We start from the raw sequence: 16,430 nt of genomic DNA, 5'->3' as shown, positions 1-16,430 counted from the left end.
ACATTCTAATGGCTCATGTATTTTGACTTACTAAAAAAGATGTAAATTATCATTTTATCGGTAACTCTTTTGTAACACAACACCATGTGTTTAATTGCCGAGATTTTGAGCATTATAATACATATTAATGAAAAATACTTTCGCTTTACTAGAAATATTCTGATATATATTTACAAAACATGTACCAATGTTGATCACATGCTTAGGCACATGAAACCTTGTGTGACAATCATAATCTATACTCTATATAATTATCTATCAAAATGTCATTCGTGTCACTCTTCGCTGCCCACCCCCCCAATATCGTGTCACCAAATTGATTCAGAATGGTTAGCTCTCATTCATTTGACCTGTTTTAGTTTTTTTTTTTTTTAAATAAGCGGGTCATGGATCTCACCAAACCTGGATTGCCCTTAAACGGGATATAAAATCTCATTTATTTGTTAAACCCTTTTTGTCATCAAACAATGATTTTCATTGGGTTTCACCAAACACGAATAGCCCTTAAATGGGTTATAACATCTCATTTATTTGTAAAACTCTTTCATCATCAACCCTAATTTAATTTGTGTCCATTACATATTCTCGTCGCCAATTTATCCTCTCCATAATCAGTTAAATTTCTATTACCACCCGCCATCGTTAATCTCTCATCTCATGTATTAACCACCATCATCACCTACATCAACCAGTAATGAACCGGTAAAACGGCCACCTGTTCAGATCTGGTCGTGCGTTACCTCCTCTTTTCTTTATAATTATAAAACCATATCTGGGTCAACGTGTTTTCATCTTCATCACTCATACCACCACCTCCACTTCAAGCTAGATTCCAGACCTAGAACGGTTGTTACGGGTGGCAGATTACTAACATACTATGCTATCTTACACTTATAAAAGCATGTCTTATTTAATTTTTTATGTTAATGTTTTCTGATACAAACCCGGTTCAATTGTTCATTCATTTAAAATTTAAATAAATAGTTCATGAACATAGGCGAAAATAATTGAACAAATGTAAATGAACATAAATGAACAAAGCTAAACGAACGTAAACAGACATAAACTAAGATAAGTAATCACATTTAAACGAACACAAACAAACAATATAAAACTTTAAGTAGATGATTTATTCAATGTTTTATCTTAAATGAACATAACCAAACATAATATATTAAAAACTTCCTTACCATAAATTAAATTATAATTCAAAAATATATATTCACAATATAACGACAAATATAAAAAAATAAATAAATAAAATAGTAGAGGTGTTAAAAGCTATTTTAATAATATTTATATAAAATACCGACTATAATATCCTTCCATCGCATTTAGATTTTACATTCCTTTAAAAGTTTTTTGGACTTGATGATATAATCAATTGAACTAGTTTTGAATTATTGAAAGTATTCAATTCACAATCATATCTTTCTCCACTCTTGCCTTTTAAAAAAAAATCATCATTTTGATATATTAATTTTATTGACTCATAGTCTAATACATTACGCATAATAAAATATAAATTAATGTTGGTTACTCGATTTTCTTGCAAATAATTTGTTTATTTTCGGTTTCACTTTACTTGTTTTAACAGTTAAATATTAGGGTCAAATTATTATACAAAGGGTAATAAAAAGTAGAAGTGTGAGAAGCCATAAATAATTGACATTGTCAAGTGGGGGATCAACAGAAAAATGGTACAGAGGTAATTCTACACATTTTCTCTCTCCATATGAAAGACACATGTTAATACCCCCATCATTTTAGAACGTTTATAACTTTTTCGTATGATTATTTTTTAAAAAAAAATATCATAATAACAAGCGTTTTTTTATCTTTAATATGAGTATGATTTTTGTTATATAGAATTTAAAACAAAAATCACGTCATTGTGTCTTTTCGCTTATTATTGTTTCTTTTTTCGTCATTGTGTCTTTTCGCTTTTCATTGTGTCTTTTTTCGTCATTGTGTCTTTTTTCGTCATTGTATCTTTTCATATACCATTGTGTATTTTCGCTTATCATTGTGTCTTTTTTCGTCATTGTGTTTTTTTTTTGTCATTGTGTCTTTCAAATCATCATTATGTTTTTTTTTAAATACTAATAAGACCGTTGTGTAATAATAATATGTAAATTAATGATAAAATAACAACAAATTATCTAATACATGAAACACAATGATTAATACATGTTACACAATAACTTGAAACGTAAAACACAATGGTGAATACGTATAATACAATGACTTAAAACGTAAGACACAATGGTAAATACGTATAACACAATGACCTAAAACGTAAGACACAATGGTAAATACGTATAACACAATGACCTAAAACGTAAGACACAATGGTGAATATATATAACACAATGACTTGAAACATAAAACACAATGGAAACAACATATTACACAATGACTTGAACGTAATATACAATGAACGCAATAATATTTTTCTTAAATTAAATGAATCTGTCATATGTCAATCCGAATAAAAGACAATGAACGTATTACACAATGACTAAAAGTTAATGACGAACAAAACGACACAATGACGTAATCTTTGTTTTAAATTTTGTCTTTATTATGAGTACCAATTGAAAAATATAATGATCAAAATTTATAATACAATTCATATGAAAACTCAACTTAAAGACATAATGAACAACACAAAAACACAATTAAAAAAACCCATTAATTTTTATTTTTAGTTTATATAACAATATGATACTCATATTAAAGATTAAAAAACGCTTATTATTATGGTGATTTTTTTTAAAAAAAATAATGTCGTATGAAAAAGTTATGGACATTTTAAAATGATGGGGGAATTGATATGTGCCTTAGCATGTGGAGAGAGAAAGTCAACAAATGTAGGTTATTACCTTCATACCATTTCCATCAACTTTTATTTATTAAATTAATCTCAGTTATTCAAATATATGATCAATGGACCGAATTTCTTCTCATCTTTCTCATTTTTATTGTCCTTGGTATTTTAATTTTACCCTAAATATTATACTCTAATAATGTTCTTAGCCAATTTAATTTTGATTTTATTTTATTCTTGGATAACTTACCGTCATTAATATTAAGGCAAAAGAAAAAAAGAAAACAGAATATGCGGAGTTCAGTTCTATTTTTGGCTAAAATTTCGAATATGTTATTGAAAAATGAGTTGAATTTAAAATAAAACATCGTGACGAACCGAGTCCTGATCGAACATCAATACAGGTATCACTATTATCGGATTTGATATTTGTTTTTATGATTTACAACCTATTTAAAACACACGATATTATTTTAAACACATTATGACTTTATTTTCTGGGTTTTTCAGCTCAATTGCTAAACGAAGACAATAAAATAATAAACCAAGCCAATACGGGTGTAGTTCTAGAAGGATTGCACGTTTTCACAGGAGCCAAACTAACTAGCTAGTTATTAAATTGAAATTTCTCAAAATAACCATTTTTTACCATGCTTTCCCAAGCCTAATACCAAACTGAATACCCAGACTAGTCAAAAAATTTCGTCGGATCCGACTAAAACCATTTTTGATCCGACTGGATTTTTTGATCTTTCAAATCGCGACACATTTCAACGTTTTAATGGATCCGACCGAATTTCTTGAAATTTCGTCGGATCCGACTGAATTTTAGTGGGTCCGGCTGAATTTTTCTTCTTCTGCCTCTCAAACCCTAAACCTCCATAATCAACATCCATCTCCATCTTTCTTCACAAAATCAAGCAAATAGATATTGCAAATCGCTTAGTTTTTCGAGGAGAACACAACAATAGTGTTCAATTTCACTCTAGGATTCGTCGGACAAATTAAACTGTCGGATCCGATTGTTTAGACATGGTTTCCCTCGGAGCCGACTGTCTTCTCCTCTGACGATTCTTCCTGCTAATCGGTCTACCAGAATCTTAAAACATTGGATCCGACGGAACATCAGGTAATGCGGTGCGTCGAGATAGGCTACGAATTCAGTCAGATCAGTTAGTGTTTTGGTCATATTCGACATAATAATATGGTTAGTTTGGGAATTTGTTTTGGTCTTGAGCTAGAATTGGAAAACCTTGGTTAAAAATGGCTAGCTTGAGAGATTAAAACATCACTCGATACTAGGGGTATTTCAGGTTGGCGGGTTAGTGTGTTAAAATTATTCAACCGTAACCCAACCCATATTTTTATTCGTGCTGTGTCGGATCGACCCATTAAAATTCGTGTCGTGTTCGGGTTGTGTTTCAGGTCAACCCATTTTCGTTCATATATGAATATCAACTATCTATTGACTTAGTAACAAATTAAACAATTAATTACTCTTATTCATATAAATCTTGTTAATTGTTTTTGATAAAGGTAATTGTTTTTGTATATTAATCTCTCATTCTCAATTAGCAAGATTAGGTTCACATATTTATCTTAAAATAAGAATAAACAAATGAAGTAACCAAAAAATAGATAATTAGAACTAATAAAATCAAAATGTTAAAAATAAAAAAATTAGATAAAAGTAGTGTAAAAAGAAATTAGTTTTACTTTTCAAAGTTAATTTAAATATAAAAAATTAAAAATCTATGTATTTAATTTTAAAATTTAAAACTTCTTACCTCTAAAATCAAAATACTAACTTTTCTAAAATTGTTAAATGAGTTAACAGGTCAACCCAATTTTTAACAGATCGGGTTTGAATTGGCCTGTTTTTTAAACGTGTCGGGTTTACCTGTTTAAGAAAACCAAGTCGTGTCAGTCGATCCAAACCTATATTTTTTCATGTTAGGTTCACGTTGAGTTTCAAATTGTTTCAGAAATTGACACCCTTCCTCGATAACAAAAAGTTAATGTTATTAATACGATTTTAATATAATTAATCTACATTGGATGAATATACACCAAATGATTAAAATATTTAAATGCAATACTTATTTTTATAAAACCCATGCACACCAATATATTTATTTTTATAGAAAAGCTGCAGGCTGTTATTCACAGATTGAAAGTGAAAACTCATGAGATGCAATTGATGATGGAGGGCATCCAATAAAGAACTCACATTATCAACTTATGCCTAAAAGTTGAAGCTGCAATTCCAGAATATAAAGTACTGCATTTCATGCACAATGTATAAGTTAACTAAGCAACTCAAAGTTGATAGGAAAATTTGGACCATCTGTCCCTTAATTTTTTGAGCCCCACCCATACCATCTCTTCTACAACCTTTTATTACACAGGCCAGTTCTTCACCACCAACATGGGTCCCGCATGAGATATATATGGGTCCCACAAGCAAATCAAAATGTCTTAAGTTAGAATCTATTTACAACCACATTAAAAGCTTGTAAATGGCAATGCATAGGATCAGAAGAAACTTATTGATCATCACATCAAATGTGACTGGGCCCACAACATAAACAGGGCTGCCAAGGTGGCATACACATCCGCATCAATGAGAGCCATTGATTCCCGGAGGAACGGTGGAGATTCCTTGCTTCGAGAGCTCAGAAATGACGCTCTCGGTTGACGGTGGGTTGAGACCCAGAGGCAAGGGTAGCCAGGGCTTATTTATTGCTTCTTTCACAACCTTGTCAATGACTTCATCTCCCTACAACAAACAGTACTCCACATGTCATAATAATAGTAATGTAAATACATATGCAAGACAGCAAGGAATGTCGACTTATAAGACTGTCCGTAGTAGTAGAGTTATGGTGGCGTTTTGGAGCCAAAACGCCAGAGAACACCCCCCCACACTTTGGTTTTGGGGTGACTTTTTGGTATCGGCATTTTGTACATTACGTTGGGGTGGCACAAGTTTTGAGGGTCTTGTGAGAGAGGGCCGTTTTGGGAGATTTTCTCACTACACCCGCTTTTTGCAAAATGTTCGGGTTTGCTAGTTTTGACTGCACGTGATCTAATAATAATAATAGTTATGTTTGTTCGTGAATATTTTAAACAAACATATATAAATAAAGAAACACAAACAATCGTAAATTAACTGAACGTGCTCTTGTTTGCTCACTGGTTAGTCATTCACAATTAGTCATTTTAAAATTTGATTGGATGATGTGGAGATGCATGATGGCCAATTAATAAGTAACAAATACATTTAAAATTAATATGTGAACAAACATGAACCTCAAAGGTTAATGGACCTAAAACAAATGAACATTCAAGGACGTAACTGAACGACCGTTCACGAACGAAAATGATGAGTTTATGTTTGTGACTTTGTTTGTTTAGTTGAAGAAAAGATTTAGTTTTTGTTCTTCCATTTATTAAACACCATAATGTTCGGCTGTAGTACTTTTGACCATGAAACATCACCTCTTTTGCAAAGCAAATTAAGAGATTAAAAGTTGTAGGAAAAAATTGAGTGATTACCGGATAATTATCAAATGAATTCTTTTCGATGGTTTGTCTACTCTGCATTGAATTCCTACTCTGAAACTGAGAAGCATTCTGCAGTTCCCGGATTGTTAATAAGTACATTTTCACAAATAAAAGAAGCTAATTTAATGAAGAAAACACACTCACATGGGGAAAATTTGCGTGTGGTGGTACAGTTGGGCAGCCCCATGCTTCAGCTTGTAGCTGTAACACACAATACATTAAACATTACTTTTAACATCCAAAGACACGTAGCAAAAAAGATCTTTAGTCAGTTACCCCTGGATAAGGATTCCACATCCAGTTTTCTGAAGATTGCCAAGATGGATAATACGGCGGGGCCCACATCTGAGGTGGCAGAGTGTAATTGTGCGGGGGTGGCCAGGCGGGATACACTTGGGCATGTGGAAGCGTGTGGTTGGTATGATATGGAGGGTAAGCTATGATGGGCTTCTGTGGATAGTAGTTTCTTGGAGTTGTATGTCGAGTTTGAGGCCATTTTCGACCGCCATCCTTGGGTAAAATATGTCGCCTTTGCAATCTATATTTCTGTTTAAGGTTTAATACAAATAAGATATAAGCGTGTAATATTTCTCGATAAGCGTGCATATGTATATACAATAACGGTTAGACTAACCTGGAGATGACTTGCAACATTGTGGCGGGTTAAACCTTCAACGTTCATGAGTTCAAGTATACGTGAAGGTATTGCTTGATCTACACCGAGTTGTTCTACTGCTTGTACAAATTTTTTGTGTAATTCAGATGTCCAATCTACCTGAAATACTATTGTGTCATTAAAAACTAATACTTTCAAACAATTGTAACAATACATTAATTATGATTACAAAAACAATTATTGAAATAGACAAAAATGATTAAATTCTTTATTCATCTTTTGGGATACATTAAAGTTTATTTATATATATTAACTTATACATTTGTAAGTGTAACTCAATACATACTAATAACCTACACATGTGTAGTTTACAACAAATTAGTTTATTAGTTTTATCATGCACATCAATTACATGGACATTTGTATTTAAAGGTAGGTTTTTGGCTAGAAGATTTAGGTTTGCTCTTTTTATTCTCACAACAATTTGATGTTTTGTAATGAAACTCACCCTAAACAATACAGTTTAGGTGACTGTCAGCCTCTTAGATTGATTCCTTCTTTGGCTAGATACTTTTATTGAGCCCGTTCCGGGTTAAAATACAAGCCTTATGCATCATAAATCAATATTATTTTAAAAGATTGCATCGTCCATCATCTTACCTTGATTTTTCTTCGACTAGATTTTGTGGGCCGTGAATTAGGACTCTCGGATGCTTCACTTCTCTTTGTAACATCTTTAACAAAATCAAAACAGCAATCATTACTAGAATGCTTGCCAATACCCTCTTCTAAACTCTTGCATGAGTTAGTGTCAGCAATAGTAGTAGTATCAGTACCAGTAGCAGTGTCAACAACTAAATCGTCACAAATAGTTTCGACAAATTTGGATTCACCATCATGATCAACGCACTCTTTCTCAGTCGATATGTTAGTTTGATCTTTATCATGACAATCCCCATTATCAACTAATTGTGGGGTCGATGGAGCCGGATACTTATCGATTTCAAGCAGTAGCTCATCATTATATTCTTGAGTTTGATTAATTTCTTCCTTTATATCTTCTATTTTCAAATGAATGTCTTGATCAGATTTTAATGGTTCAGTTTGTTCTTTTGGTCCTTCGTTAAACGCCTGCTCGAAATTTGAACACTTCCATTATCAGAAATAAAGTGAAATGTAACGAAATTATCAAAATACTCAAAGAGAAGTTAAATGCACCTTGTGAGCCACATGTTGCCATATGTTTCTAAGTTTATCCTCAGAAAGTGGTTTCTCAAGGAACTCAACCGCACCAAGCTAGAAGATGTAATCGAAGAAACAATCTTATTAAATATGCGCTTTGAAGGTAATTATCTATATTGTTTATTCGAAATCAGCTTTAAAAGAAAAGGTTGTAGAATTATTGTCGGGATGTACTTTCGCAATTTTTGTGACAAATTAGAATTTTAAAAGGTATAATCACCTAAAACAGAAGTCGTTGAAATGAGATAAACACGAATGCAAAAACACGTAAAGATTAATCTGTATTAATGATCATTATCGTTTCAGACACAACATTTTCGATCACAAATAGCCATCTACAACCAATTTGTGACAGAAAATAGACTCTCAAATACACAGTTTCCTAGTAGTGCGAAAACTCACTGCTATGCACTTCGTCATGGTATTTATGCAATTCATGTCTGAAGTCACTGCAATAAATAGAACTCACAGTTTATGATTGATTCAAATGAATTATCGGATTTACGATCATAGACACTAGATTAGTGGTTCATAGAGCATACTGATTGTAGGCAGATCTTTGGTGTTTTCAAGAAATTTAAACCTTCCATTTTTGTTGTGTTCGCGCACCTGCGACAAATGTAATGATGCTATTAATCTTTAACCATCAGACCCAAAATCATACAAACTCAAATGTTTGAATTACTTGTAATGAATAAAATCTCATTCAAAATAAAATACCTCTACTATTGCTACATGAAAGCTTTGTGATTCATCCGAAATGGCTGATAATGCTTCATTCTCACAACAGAACCTAGAAACTGTACATCAGAACACATAAAATACTTTTAGACTTGAATAAAGATGATTCTTGTTAAAACTCACTCAAAGAGATAAATTACATGGACAGAATGTTAATCCGTCTTTAAGTTAATACGCAACTTGTTAATCATCATCAACATAGGAAATGATATGTTCTTGAGTTTTTCTTAGTATTGATTATTAACATCAGTAAATTTCCTTTTACGCATCTTGCTTCATATGTTCTTGAGATTTTCTCATCCGGGTAGTCACAAATGTTCCATAAAAGTCATCTATGTAACCGCCGATTATATGACCAATTATATATAGCATTTTATATTTTGTCACAAAAAATTATCACGGGACCCATTTCAACAAATGAATTAATTAAGTCCAAATTTTGAAAAGATGAATAAACTTTAATATATATATTAAAAAATGCTATAAATATTCAAAAGAGACTACCAACTAAAACAAGTCCATTTATCTACCCTTTCTCCATCTACCTAAAAAAGACGGGTACACAACCTAAAAATAATCAGGTTTTGTGTTGTCTAGTATATCGCGTTCATCTAAGAGGCTGCTAATAAAAAGTTAATCCAAAAAATACCCGCTAATAAAAAAATATATTATTTTAAAAAAATGAATTACTATGCTAGACTTGGAAACAATTCAGGCCCAACACCAGGGAAACATGAGTTTATATATTACTATATTTAGAAAAAAACAATTCTTGTTCAGTCACTCACTAATCATGCTTAACATATCAGTCATACAATCTCCAGAACTTATACTAAATAATTGACAAATAAAATAAAATACTTGTGCTAAAAGTCAAAAACTCATATCACACTTGCAAAATAAATTAAAAATATAAAAGAAGAATAGTTTTTGGAGTTGAAATAGCTGACCAACATAATCCATTTCTTCAAGTTTAGAGCTTATTTCAGTTGCAGAATTGATTTCTTCATCAAGGAGCAAGACTCTAAGACCCTTTGGAAAATCTTTCCATTCCAGTAAATCATTTGCAGTGCAAACCATGGCTGGTTCGGCATCATTTAATTCATCAGATCTTCATATGAAACATCATGTTTCTTCTAGAAAAAAAGAAAAAAAAAACATCAGATTAAAGATTTCAGAACCTTAACTGGTAGATCAATAAGTTATATTTTTAGATATGGATTTAAACTAAGCAGTTAACAAAGATAAGTCATCTTGTTAGTTAGGATTATGCATAGCCATACATAAAAAGATATTCATAAAGTAGATTCACTTTTAATAATGACTTAAACTATTAAAAAAACTAGCATAATTCTGTACTTTTAGGGCATAATCCATAATGCAACAAGGTAGATTCTTGATAATCCACACACTGACACACACACACATGTTCTTGAAATGGTATAAAGTCAAGAAGATATTCAAGTTAAGAACAACACAAATTAGTTGGGTAATCAAGATTCAACCTAAAAGTCAGCGTGACAAAAACATCAAACATATGAAACCCCACTTCAGATCTTCATAAAGATGTGAAGATAAGCTGAAAAGAGAAAACTATAAAGGAAGAACAGAAAAGCGGAGGTGCATATATGGTAAAAAAGGGTTCACAAATGCATGTAAGTTGTGATAAAAAGGAGAAATAGGTAAGGAAAATAGACGTAATTAATAGAATAATAAATGGAAATTGATGTTACACATGATTCATGAAGTAGAGCTTGAAGCAAAACTTATGACCTTTACTAAAAGAATTGAATAAAAACCAGTGGTGCCAACTATGATGCCTATCCTTATGTTGCAAAAAGATTCCCACAGACACTCAAGAGAGAGAGAGAATTTATGGAGAAAGATGAGATATGCAAGAAAAGTCTGCACTAATTGCTCTCAATAACCTGAACACCTAATTAGAGAGAGAGAGAGAGTTTTGTTTTTTTAGAAATTACCAAATCCTTGTACTTTCCAACCACCATATTTTTCAAAGATTTTGTGTTTGTTTTTCGGGTTTGCTATGTGCACAATGTGCTGTTTCCAAAACAACCCACTCATCCGTCATAATTGCCTTATCCGTGATGGATTGGTGGAATGTTTTGGGAAAATGTTTTTTTTTTATTTTGTTGTTTTTTTAATTATTTTATTGGTTTTTTTTTGTGTTTTGTTGTCTTTTTTTGTTTTTATTTTTATTTATTCATTTTGTTTTTCTGTTAATGGGTGCAACCATTTATTATTTTTATTTTCAATTTTTTTTATTTTAAAGTTACAACGAAACAACAATTTTAAAATTTAAACGAAACAACATAAACATAACAAAATATATAATAATAATAATAATAATAATAATAATAACGAGTTCGGAAAAAAAAACAACATACAAAAACAAATCTAAATTGCATCACCACCCGCGTCATAATCGCCATCTCGTCGACATGTGGCCGGCATCCCCTCAATATCGTCGCCGTCTCGTGGGTGTATAACATGCTCCTCCGTGGTCTAAACGTGGCGCATGTGCTATGTACCGGTGACCATGTTGCTGGGCCGACATAAACCCAACCACCCAGCCCATCTGACTCTGGAGCTGTGACGTCCCCAACTGGAGCTGTGACATTCCCCCCTCTAGTCTCTATAGCCAGGAGTCAGTGGCTGTATCCAAACGCACGGCGATATGTACGCGGAACGTGCTGCGGGTCCTGATGAGGTGGCTGTTATGAACACGATAAATTGACGTTAATAACATGAAGATACAAAAAGAATTTAAACAGTAAAATATAACGTACCTGATCACCGTCCTCGCCCTCATCGTCGGCATTGTCAACCTTGACGTCCTAGATATATGCACATCCGGCTCCTTGATTGGCGTTGGCTCGACAAGTGAGACCTCGACGTAGGGTGGAGCATGTGGATCAGTGACCAGGTGCAACCGCCGTTAATATTCCCGATGATGCGCAAGCCCTGTGCTCGTTAACGGCCCAGCTCTTGCGGGAGAATCGGCGACTGAATGGGTAGGGTAGGCAGTCGGTCCATGTTGCCCAAATTCACCGCAACCCGCGTAACGTATGTGTCACCGACCAACGACTGGCGGCCCTGCCTGTGCCAGTAAATGGCGAAGTAGTCGCCGAACGCGCGAGCTATGTTGCAGTGTCTCCCCGTAAGCAGGCACCGCAAAAAAAACATGTCACGGAGTTTGCAGTGATCTACCCCCAGGTGAGTGGTGACGACCCTGTATGGTCAAAGCGATAAGCCTGTGTAGGTACCTGTACAAAAATACAATACAATACAATATTATATTATATTATATTATATTATATTATATTATATTATATTATATTATATTATATTATATTATATTATATTATATTATATTATATTATATTATATTATCTTATATACCTGTGCAACGGGTCCTTGATGGATGAGGCTCGGGAGTCTGGGGCATTGGTAGGCCAAGGATCATCGCTAATCGCCGTCCACCAACGCTTCAACACGTCATTTGGTGTCTCGTGTATGCTCTCCGTGTAAATAGGCTGGAGTAACTCCTCCGGTGTGTACAAGACGAGCGCCAAAGCAAACTCCTCCATCGACAGATAACGGTTCTCCCCAAACATACGGAACCGAACCTCCACCTGATTAGTATATGCACCATCAATCAACATCTGGACCTGCAGCTCTCCAGCCGGCCGTGGCCTGAAACAATATTAACACGTTTGTTAAATCTACTTTATAAGTTATTTGAAAAGAAAAAAAAATCTGAAAATGAACGTAGAGTAAAACTCTAGGTGAGCGCCCGGTACGCTGGCTAATTGGCGGTAAACAATCTTACCCATGGGGTATTAGTCCAAATAATATTTGTCAACTTTTCTTTCGCCCGACAACTCCTTATGTTGTACGATGGCTGTTTGTTAACAGACCCGTTTTCTAACTCGTTTTCAAACCCGTTTTCCAAATCGTTTTCAAACTCGTTTGTTAATCTCAAACCCAAATTTACCCGTTTCATAACTAAAACCGTTTTCAAACCCTTAATCAAGCCTGTTTATTACAAGTTTACTAACCTCAAACCCAAATCTAACCTCAAACCCTTAATCCAACCTGTTTTGAAACAAGTTTACTAACCTCAAACCCAAATCTAACCTCAAACCCTTAATCCAACCCGTTTTCAAATCCAATTTCAAACCCGTTTCCAAACCTCAAACCCTAACCCTTAATCTAAATCGAAACCTATATCAAACTAGATTATAATACAAGTATTTTACTTACCTTGATGTTGCAGGGTCGGATCTCGAATAGCTTATGTCATACGGAAACGGGTCGGATCTCGAATAGATGTGTGCGTGTTGTTTGTTGTTGTTGATAGTGTAAGTAATCAGTGACGGAGAGGGGTATCCGTAGGACTATCCGCCGATGATAGCCCTCTTCATGGCTGATTACATTTGAATCAAATACGCCACGGATTGATCTATCAATGGTGGATTGATTTTATAATATTATTATATAATTTTTAAATATTGTGAGTAATATTTATACAAAATAAAACCGATAATTCGTATTATTTATAATAATATTATATAATTTTTATATATTGTGAGTAATAATATTTATACAAAATATAACCATTAATTCGTATTATTTATAATAATATTATATAATTTTTATATATTGTGAATAATAATATTTATACAAAATAAAACCATTAATTCGTATTATTTATAATAATATTATATAATTTTTATATATTGTGAGTAATGATATATATACAAAATTTTTATATAATGTTAGTAATATTAATACAATATAAAACCATTAATTCGTATTATTTATAATAATATTATATAACTTTTATATATTGTGTGTAATAATATTTATACAAAATAAAATCATAGATTAATAAAAATAACACAAATTTTATATTAAAACCAATAATGAATTACAAATTTGAATTATTACATCAAAAAGCATCTAAACAACAACTATTTCCTACTCATCTTGTAATAATTCGAGCTTATTAGCAGTTCTTCTGTATAACCACTCCAAAAATATCATCATAATCATCTTGAAATAATTCGGGCTTATTAGAAATTGTTCTAGATAACCACTCCAAAAATAGCATCTACACAGCAAACCAGTTCTGGCCACAGCACTCCGGCCACCGGGTTGTCAGCAAACTAGTTCTGGCCGCAGCGCTCTAGCCACCAGAATGTCTAACCCGATAGGCATTACCTTGTAACTAAAAATAATGTACCCCATTGAGGTACAGTTATGGCCGCATATCTCCTCCAATAGTTGTGTCAGCCCTTGCTAATATTATCAAGTCATTGATCGGTTAACATCTACAAGGCGACAATTTGGGGTGACACCGAATTAATCAAAAACCGCAGATTGCTAGATGAACCCCACATGGGTGCATCACTGCATCTATGATAATTCGTTTTCAACCCCAAGTAGGTTGATACGACACTTTATTATTTAGTAATGCGGCTGTCCGGTGTAGCTCCCCACAATGCGTATTAACGACACTGTTGGGATTCATGAGGGCGGACCACTAAAATGTTCCACCAGCTCACGACAGCTGCACTAGTAGCACATGAGTTCAAAATAGCATCTACACAACCAACATATGGTTTTATTGTTTTAATCATAACGGACTCCAAATTAGCATTTACACAGCCACCACTATTTTTGAACGAAATTATTATGGTTGTGTAGAATGCTATTTTCGGACCCCGTCGTCATTATTTTCCAGTGATGGTTTTGCTGGTATAATCTGGTGATGTTTTGAGGGGAATGTTGAGAGTTTTTTGTGGGATGAAAGGAAAGTAAGAAGGCATTTGTATTTAAATTAATATAATATGTATCACATCAGCGACGGATCGCCCTATCCGCCGGGATATGATCCGAAGATCAATACGCGACGGATAGGGCGATCCGCCGCTGATGTGATCCATATTTCAAATCAACATCGCAGATATCTAATATTTTATATTTTTATATTATTTTTAATATATAATTTATTATTTTATTTATAATAATACATTTTTGTTTACATTCTCAAGTATATAAAAAATTTGTTGATTTTTTATATTATTTTTAATATTTTATTTATAATAATACATTTTTTGTTTACATTTGCAAGTATATAAAAAAGATGTTGATTTTTTAATATTATTTTTAATATATATTTTATTATTTTATTTATAGTAATACATTTTTTATTTACATCTCAAGTATATAAAAAAGTTGTTGTTTTTTTATTTATTTCTAATATATATTTTATTATTTTATTTATAATAATACATTTTTTTAATATATATTTTATTATTATATCATAATAATACAAACATTTTATTAATAATTTCTCAAATGTATTATACAACATACACGCCATCCTATATAAACCGACTTTTCAGTTTGCACTCGCCAAGTTTCCCTTATTCGCTCGCATACACTCTTTTATACGATCTTCATAGAAAGACTTCAATTCGTGTGCCGCTTCATTGGCTTATCCTTCCCATTGACGTTCCGGTAGCGGCACGGGGAAATTCCCTTCTAATTGTATGTTGAGCCAATGATTATCTTCAGCATTTACGATAGCTATCACTGGAATATGAGATAGAGGTTCCGGACTCTGTCTCATAGGGAAGTAACTCTCACTGGAAGTCAGATGGAGATTGATTAAAACACAGTCAAACGTGTGAGCCACTACGTGTCCATGCCCAGGTATCGAAAACCAGCTACTCTTTTGTTGGAATAAAGCAGACGTCGAGTAGTCTGGCAAATCACGAACCGTGTCATAATTATCGGTTGTCTCGTAGTTCAACCTGTGCCTCCACCACGATTGGTTAGTGTCCATATTATTCCTCATGCGTGCTCAAACCTCCTTCCAGTTTAGTTGACGCATGCCTAAACCGAGAGTGATTGCTCGAAAACCGCAATTACCATATGTCTTTACATTGCTTATATATGATATGAACGGGTATGCCCAGGTGGGAATGATGTGAATATACTTTTCTATGATTGGGGCATCCTTTGGGTTACCTAGTAATGGGAAACCAAGGTCGGTTACGGTCTGTTGCTTTTTAGATGAACGTTTCGGTGTTTAGGTATCTTAAGCCGGGGCTGAGAGTAAGACTGGGAACGCGACAATGAATGGGTGGGGGTTTCAGGTGTTGGTTCCCATGACGAGGGGGCATACGAGCTGTGTCTGTGGGGATCAAATGACGGGGACGGGGAGTACGAGCTGTGTCTGTTGGGATCAAATGACGGGGACGAGGCGTACGAGCTGTGTCTCTAGGGATCAATTGACGGGGATGGGAGTACGAGCTCTGTCTAGGGGTTTCTCGTTTTCTGGCTTGTTGGTTTAGATTTGGACGCCCCCGAGGGTCCTCTTGTTTTATTTCCCAGGAAGAACAT

The 16,430-nt window shown here is 33.6% G+C and overlaps 1 protein-coding gene across 4 annotated transcripts; it reads right to left on the bottom strand.

The window, feature by feature from the left end:
* Positions 1 to 4,982: 4,982 nt before the first annotated feature.
* LOC143637269 (two-component response regulator-like APRR2) lies at positions 4,983 to 10,964 on the bottom strand. 4 transcript variants are annotated; one of them, XM_077104702.1, is made up of 12 exons: positions 10,770 to 10,964; positions 9,947 to 10,132; positions 8,976 to 9,055; positions 8,798 to 8,864; positions 8,658 to 8,704; positions 8,232 to 8,309; positions 7,674 to 8,144; positions 7,032 to 7,172; positions 6,674 to 6,943; positions 6,542 to 6,598; positions 6,389 to 6,466; positions 4,983 to 5,609 (listed from the first exon to the last, which is right to left on the bottom strand). In XM_077104702.1, exons 2-12 carry the CDS (start codon positions 10,074 to 10,076, stop codon positions 5,451 to 5,453), a joined length of 1,578 nt encoding a protein of 525 aa, XP_076960817.1. In that variant the 5' UTR covers positions 10,077 to 10,132; positions 10,770 to 10,964; the 3' UTR covers positions 4,983 to 5,450. The 4 variants fall into 4 exon arrangements, with proteins under 4 accessions (XP_076960817.1, XP_076960816.1, XP_076960818.1 ...); XM_077104701.1 differs by having other exon boundaries at positions 9,947 to 10,129; XM_077104703.1 differs by lacking the exon at positions 10,770 to 10,964 and adding an exon at positions 10,502 to 10,721.
* Between the last annotated feature and the right edge of the window lie 5,466 nt (positions 10,965 to 16,430).

This window comes from Bidens hawaiensis, unplaced genomic scaffold, assembly GCF_021521415.1.
Source record: "Bidens hawaiensis isolate Kalapana, Puna unplaced genomic scaffold, B.hawaiensis_p1.1 tig00008194_1, whole genome shotgun sequence".
NCBI lineage: Eukaryota > Viridiplantae > Streptophyta > Magnoliopsida > Asterales > Asteraceae > Bidens > Bidens hawaiensis.
Note: the sequence above shows the minus strand (reverse complement) of the source record. Positions and strands in the feature narration are given on the sequence as shown.